This window comes from Lolium perenne, chromosome 6 (assembly GCF_019359855.2).
Source record: "Lolium perenne isolate Kyuss_39 chromosome 6, Kyuss_2.0, whole genome shotgun sequence".
NCBI classification, from domain to species: Eukaryota; Viridiplantae; Streptophyta; class Magnoliopsida; order Poales; family Poaceae; genus Lolium; species Lolium perenne.
The window spans coordinates 34,776,132-34,783,710 of NC_067249.2; the positions used below are offsets into that span (position 1 = coordinate 34,776,132).

At 44.8% G+C, this 7,579-nt stretch overlaps 1 protein-coding gene across 1 annotated transcript; it reads left to right on the forward strand.

Annotated features, from left to right (window-relative positions):
- Nucleotides 1-3,484: 3,484 nt before the first annotated feature.
- LOC127308360 (probable protein phosphatase 2C 10) lies at nt 3,485-6,641 on the forward strand. Its single transcript, XM_051339164.2, has 8 exons — nt 3,485-3,775; nt 4,588-4,715; nt 4,845-4,943; nt 5,036-5,194; nt 5,386-5,472; nt 5,562-5,653; nt 5,952-6,026; nt 6,117-6,641. The coding sequence occupies exons 1-8, from the start codon at nt 3,600-3,602 to the stop codon at nt 6,297-6,299; spliced, it is 999 nt and encodes a 332-aa protein (XP_051195124.1). The 5' UTR covers nt 3,485-3,599; the 3' UTR covers nt 6,300-6,641.
- Nucleotides 6,642-7,579: the final 938 nt, after the last annotated feature.

Here is a 7,579-nt window from a genome sequence, read left to right on the forward strand (position 1 = left end):
TAGTGCTTTCGCTACATACGGCTAAATAATCTTCATCGTTATGATAAGTGTTGTGTGGGTGAACCTATGCTAATGTACCGCCCTTCCTAGGACTAATACATACTTGTGATTATACCCCTTGCAAGCATCCGCAACTACAAGAAAGTAATTAAGAATAAATCTAACCACAGCCTTAAACTACGAGATCCCGCTATCCCTCCCGCATCGATATACCAACGGGGGTTTAGGTTTCGTCACTCCGGCAACCCCGCAATTGGCAAACGAGTACAAGATGCATTCCCCTAGGCCCATAAATGGTGAAGTGTCATGTAGTCGACGTTCACATGACACCACTAGAAGAATAACACCACAACTTAAATATCATACCATTGAATATTATTCAACCATAATTCACTACTAACATTTAGACTTCACCCATGTCCTCAAGAACTAAACGAACTACTCACGAGACATCATATGGAACATGATCAGAGGTGATATGATGATGAATAACAATCTGAACATAAACTTGGTTCAATGGTTTCACTCAATAGCATCAACAACAAGTAGAGATCGATACCGGGAGAGTTTCCCCTATCAAACAATCAAGATCAAACCCAAATTGCTACGGCGGTGACGGTGTCCAGCGGTGGAGACGGCGGTGATGATGGTGGAGATGATGATGATGGTGATGGCGATGATGTCCAGCTCGATGACGGTGACGATGGCGTCGATTTCCCCCTCCCGGAGGGAATTTCCCCGGCGGATTCCTGCCCGCCGGAGAGCTCTTTCTCTCTCGGTGTTCTCCGCCCCGCAGAGGCGGTCAGAACTCTTCGCGAGGTACCCTCTGTGGCTTAGGTTTTCGGGACGAAGGATTTCGCGAAGAAAAGGAGGCGAAAGGGGTCGTGGGCCCCCCAAACCACATGGCGGCGCGGCCAGGGCATGGGCCGCGCCGCCCTAGGGTGTGGGCCCACCCTGGGTCCTCCTGGCTCCTCCTTCTGGCTTCCTTCGTCATCTTGAAAAATAGGATTTTTGGTATAATTTCCTCCCACAGTTGATCTTCCGAAATATTGCATTCTGACGGTGCTTTTTCCAGCAGAATCCTGGCTCCGGTGCTTGATCCTCCAATAATGATGAAACATGCAAAATAGATGAAATAACATAAGTATTGTGTCCCAATATGAAATATATCAATGAATAACAGCAAATTATGATATAAAATAGTGATGCAAATTGGACGTATCATGATACTCAGGCGGTCATTCTTCACAGGCTCAGTGGTGAGCAAGGACATCCACCTCAGCCTCCAGTTCACCCCGCCTACAGTGGGTGGCACTCTTCCCAGGTTCCGTGGATTGACCTTGAGTAGAGTATTCAGAGGGCCAACATCGCTCGCGACTCCCCTCCAGCTGCTGACAGTGATGATGAGCATGTCTCCGAGACGGACTCCGAGTGATCTCCATGGGGCGAGTAGCATCGCGCTTTTCCCCCTTTTTGGCGTTTCGATGCCAAAGGGGGAGAAGTGTTCTATTTAGGCCTTCTACGGGATTTGCATGGGGAGGGCACAAGCATATGCGTTTACCATTCCTTTATAGCTTGTGTCCTCGTTTATTTCATTCGTTTGAACTATTTGGCTTGGTTTGTTCGTTCAAAACTATGTTATATGTGTGGTTGTGAGACATTGTGTTAAGGATTTCGGAATTCTATATGTTGAGACCAAGGCTTATGATATGGTGTGTTATTTTAAATATTCGGTATTATATATCTCCATATGGGTATGGTCTCTATCACCTTATCTCAACCATATATATATATGTCGATGTCTCTTGTTTTGAGTTCATGATGGATATCTTGTGTTGAGGCACCTCGCACCTATATACTGTGCATTTGTATTCAAATGCAAATTACTTGTATGCACACATGTAGGGGGAGCGCCTCTATGTTTTGCCAACATGATTTGTTCTCTCTAGTGGTTTCACTGCAAATCTGTATATTGTCATCAAACACCAAAAAGGGGGAGATTGAAAGAACATCTCTCGGTTTATGTTTTGAATGTTTGATGACAATATGTGTGATACACTAATGTTTAATGAGATGGTGCAGATAATATATATGTTTATGGTTGTGGTTGTTTTGTGTGAAAAAACAAGTCAAAAGGCAGCATAATCAAATTCTCCAGGCCGGATTTTCCGGGCCGGATATTTGCAAAATATCCGGCCCCTGAAAACGGCTAAGGACTTTCTGGCGACGAAACACTGGATAGGGGCCGGATTTTTGGCCGGACTTTTGGCCGGAATTTCCCAGAGGCCGGATTTTTCAGGGGGGCCGAATTATCCGGCCCTCACTTACACCGGATAATCCGGCCCCCAAAATGCCCCAACGGCTGGATTTTGATGGGGGTATAAATACCCCTCTTCTTCCTCCTCCCCAAGCTGCTTAATCATTGCCCAAATTCTGCCAAGCTTCACCACCATTAGAGCCACCTCAAGAAACACAAGATTTACAAGATCTCCTCCTCCACCCAACCAAAGCTCTTGATTTTTGGAGATTCGAATGAGAAGACCCTGATCTACATCCTCACCGAAGCGATTTGCATTTTCCCCTCATATGCTTGAGGGCCCTCTTGCTAGTGTTCCTATTTAGAATCTCTAGTTGTTTATTGTTGATGTGTTCTTGTTGATTGTTGTGTTGTTACAGATTTGGGAGCCTCCAATTTGGTTGTGGATGTGTGCCCCAAGAACCTTGTAAAGGCCCGGTTTTCGCCTCGAGAAAATCCCTTAGTGGAAGTGGGCTAGGCTTTCGTGGCGTTGCTCACAGGAGTCCTGAGTGAAGCCTTCGTGGCATTGGTTTGGCTTTCGTAGCAACCACACTCTTCCAAACGTAGACGTACCTTCTTGCAAAGGAAGGGAACTACGGGAATCAACTCCGTGTCTCCGCGTGCTCCACTCTCGGTTACCTCTATCCAATTACCTCTCATATATATTGCGTAGCTATCTTGCTTAGTTGTTAGCCTTGTCATATAGGTAAATTCACATAGTTGCATATCTAGAGAATTTACCTTTGTGTCAAGCCTAAATTGAAAAAGAACTAAAAATTGGTTAGCACCTATTCACCACCCCCCCCCCCCCCCCTCTAGGTGCGGCATACGATCCTTTCACCGGCCCAAGCCTACCGGCGACAAGCCTTGTTTCGCTCATCAGAAGTTAGCCTGCCTTTAGTATATGAATTTGGATCACAATATAACAGTTAGCCCCAAAATTTAAATTTGTGGTATTGCTAAAGTTTGCCAAATATTAGATGAGCCGTTATACTTAAAACTGTGCTTCCGTGCAATTTTTTTTTTTTAAATTTAAACACAATAAGTGGACAAAATAATGGGAGAAAAGAAAAGCAAAAGCATAAAGTAGAGCGAGGTGAGGTGTGCACGCAACGCAATAATAGAAGCGGGGCGTTGACCGGGTAGAGGCGCGCGCGGGGTCTCCTCTCCTCCCCCGATTCTCGCCACGTCACACACGCGCCGTTCGTTCTCATCCACTCCCCTCCCTCACCCCCTCTCCCTCTTTCCTCTCTCCTTCCTCCCCACCCTCGCTCTCCTTCCTCCCCGATCTCTCTGCCCTCTCATGCACGAGAGGCCGCCGGGGCCATCGCTAGCTGCCGTGCTTTCGGTCCTGCTGTTGTCGCTGTCCCTGCTCGCGGGGCCGTCCTACTGCTGGTGGTGCAGCGAGGAGGACCAGCCGTGCTCGCCGCCGATGGGGTTCCGCAGTGACGGCTCGCCGGCCACCGGTGGCGGGATCAGGTGAGGATGCATCCTTTTCTCCTGCTTGCGCCTACTAGTTGCTTGATCCGGGTCGTCCAGAGGTTGGGTGGTTTGTTTGTGCCTTTGTGGTGAGGAGGAGAGATCCCTACGTGGATGTTGAGATGAGCGCGTGCCGAGGTAGGTGACCTGTGCCTGCTGGTCTAGTGCTGAGCTATAGGCCAACTTGTCTCGGACGTCAGTCGGGAGCGGGAGGCAGCCTTTCAATTAGATCTGTCCGATTCACAAAATATGCGGCAGTGAGTTTGGTGTCATATAATCGTGTTTTAGGGGCAGAAGTGGTTTTAGGGGTCATATGTCACGCGCAAGTCCTGGCGTGAGGATCTGCTGAAAGAAAGAAAAAAAGATCGATCTGTTCTGCCTGGCGTATTAACAACACTGCTGTCGGTCGTCTTTCTCTAGCCAATTCACTACCTCTCTGCACACGGTTTTGAATAAACCACCATTAAGGCGTTACACTGGGCAATATACTAACAGATTCGTCAAATAATCATTGAAGCAGTTGGAAATCCATGTCACGCCTAACCATTTCTATGTGCGATACTTTATCATGTAACGGAAAATACTCCATTCATTGTCCGTATGACCACGTACTCCGTACTTCGGAAATGAAGCGGAGGTCAGAAGATGGCGAATAGTACCTTCAAATACTATGTTTACATATGTTGGAGTACGCAAAGTACTCGTGGTTCATAAGACTCGCACATTCGATTCCACATGAAATGCTGTATAATGGGTCCCCTGAATTTGTATTGTCGGTTAACTGATAGCTTATTTTTCTTTTGCCATTGCAGTGAAAAAGGCAGGTTCAGTTATGGGTTTGCAAGTTGTCCTGGGAAGAGGGCATCAATGGAGGATTTCTATGAGACAAGAGTCGATGATGTTGATGGAGAGACCGTTGGGCTGTTTGGGGTGTTTGACGGTACGAGGTTCCTAGTGCCAGAAAAGAAAACATTTATTATTTGTTTAGGGCTTCATATGTCAGCAGCTCCTTGATCATTTTTTTGTTAGTTAGCTAATTACTGTATACTGTATTTGGCTTTTCTTATAGGTCACGGTGGAGCTCGAGCAGCTGAATATGTGAAGAAACACCTTTTCAGCAATTTAATCAAGCATCCAAAATTCATGACAGAAACTAATGCTGCTATTGGTAGGTTTATCATGCGTAAAATATTGCGGACCGAAATATTTCTACTACCCCGGTAGAGAGTGATCATGATTTCCTCTGCTCTTTTTCTGCAGCTGAAACATTCAACCATACTGATTCGGAGTTCCTGAAAGCTGATAGTAGCCACAGCAGAGATGCTGGCTCAACTGCCTCAACAGCTATTCTTGTTGGTGGTCGCTTGGTGGTTGCAAATGTTGGGGATTCTAGAGCTGTTGTCTCTAAAGGAGGGAAGGGTAAGTCCATTGTCTATATCCCTATTCCTGTACCCTTGATTTCACCTGAAAGTTCATAATGTTGTGTTTTTTTTTTCCTGTGGCTACGTGGGTGTGGCAGTTGCAATTAAGTGTGTATAACATGATCTCACATTAGTCTCATTTCACTTGCGTTGGACGATCATGATGTTTGCTGCATCCCACCTTTGCAGCAATTGCGGTTTCGAGGGATCACAAGCCGGACCAGACAGATGAGAGACAGCGAATTGAGGAAGCTGGAGGCTTTGTGATGTGGGCTGGTATTTTCATGAGGCCTCTGGAACTCGCTACTTCACTTTGGCTTATAACTAGTATTAATTCTGATTCTTTACTGTTCTTTTTTTTGCAGGGACATGGCGTGTTGGTGGTGTTCTTGCTGTTTCTCGAGCATTTGGTGATAAACTTTTAAAGCAGTATGTTGTCGCTGATCCAGAGATCAAGGTTTGGCCCTTGTTTGCTTGCATAGTTCTCAACTAGCACCTAGACTTGCAGGTTTTCGATTATATTCATGGTAGTGATTCATCATCATAACTAGCAGCCTTGTAAGTCAATGGTAGCCTCCTTATAGAGTATTCATGTTAGTCATTCATCATCATAACTACCAGCCTCGTTTTCGTTTAAGGAAGATATAATGGCATCCATTCTTCCTAGGAAGGGGGAGATCAAGGCTAATACACCTGATGATTAAACATTTATGAAGTCAAGCATCTTTGTCACTGTCTTTTACTGTTATTTACAGGAGGAGGTAGTTGATGGCTCACTCGAATTCCTTATCCTCGCGAGCGATGGACTGTGGGATGTTGTCACTAATGACGTAAGGGCATTATTTACTGAAGATTCTCCTCCATATGCTGCTATTGTCCTGTAGTACTCAATGGGTTATCCCGAACATTCTATTTTCCAGGAAGCTGTTGCAATGGTCAAGCCAATAGAGGATCCTGAGCAAGCAGCAAAGAGACTGCTCCAAGAAGCTTCTGTAAGAGGGAGCGCTGACAACATCACCGTTGTCATAGTCCGCTTTTTGGATGGAACAACGACTACTGGAGCCGGACCAAGTGAGGAGGTCGCCAAGGACCAGTCTTCATAGTTTGTTCTCGTTCTTCGATGCTGTCATATCCTCAGTTGTATCTGATGCTCAAAGTAGATGCCCTCCGGCAGCACCCTGCCATGCTGCTAAGGAAAACTGACTTGGCCTTGATTTCATTCTCGTTCCATGCTCCCGGCTATCCTAGATGGTAATGTGGGATCAGAGGGATTGTGGGGATAGTCTTGTTACCATACGATCCAAGGAGGACTTTATTTTTTCTGTCTTCTTGATGAACCTTGTAATGTGTAGCTTCCGTGCTGGTGCTTCATGCAGGTGATTTTTAGCAGTGAATGCATGTAACTCTACTATTTGAATGATTTGAACGAAGTTTAGTTCTTCTCATGTCTTCTTCAAAGTTCAGAATTGCCTGTCGATGATAATTAACCTCTGTTAATCAAGCAGCCAATATCACCTGTTTCTCCTCTTAAGAATGTTGATACATTTTAGAGAGAAGTCCAATTTACCCCCCTAAACTTGTCTCAAAGTTCAGCTTACAACCCTTAACTTTACTTTGGTTCAACTTTCAACCCTGAATTCTAAAAACGGCTCAAAATCACCCCTTGCATTGTATTAAGCTGGTTTTTCTTGTACCGTGTATGTTGTATGTTGATGAGTTGGCACAGTATATAGGCAGAAAAGCCGCTAACTGGCGAGAAAAACCGGTTCAATACATGTCAAAAAAGGGTAGAAGGTCCAATTCCGAACGGTTTATAAAATTCAGGGTTGAAGATTGAACCAAAATAAAGTTGAGGGTTGTAATCTGAACTTTGAGGCGAGTTTAGGGGGGTAAATTGGACTTAGAACCTGTTCTGAATTAAGTACTACTCAGGGATACCACGTTAGCCTAGCCGTATTTCATAGGTTGTGGATTGAATATTCTCTTAACTTTATATAGGAATATAATCATGCGAGTCAGTGCCTGATATAGTAATGTTACGTTACACACATCATTTGTAGTTGCAAACATAAACGTCTTTGTTTAGTTCCAATATCCAAACATGACCACCTCAGAGAATTATCCAGCACTTGGGTTCTACGTTTGAAAGGAACATTTACAAAGCATTTTGATGCAGGTGGGCCAATATTAGTATACCCTCTTCCTTATTTAGTTCTAAAAATGAACTAACTTTTGTGATGATGATCATAGTTAATTTATTTTTTTACTAAAAAGGTTAGAGGGTATCCAAGGAAGATCTAGATATGAAACTAGATGTCGAGATTACAACATTAAGAGCATCTCCAACAGGCGCTGTATCTAAAAAAGTGGCTAGTTTAGCGCG

What these genes read in the sequence shown, in the direction of transcription:
- LOC127308360 (XM_051339164.2), top strand. Translation starts at nt 3,600, where the DNA reads ATGCACGAGAGGCCGCCGGGGCCATCGCTAGCTGCCGTGCTTTCGGTC. An exon ending in GCCACCGGTGGCGGGATCAG is followed by an intron (nt 3,776 to 4,587) that starts GTGAGGATGCAT and finishes TTGCCATTGCAG; the next exon opens with TGAAAAAGGCAGGTTCAGTT. An exon ending in TCGCTGATCCAGAGATCAAG is followed by an intron (nt 5,654 to 5,951) that starts GTTTGGCCCTTG and finishes TGTTATTTACAG; the next exon opens with GAGGAGGTAGTTGATGGCTC.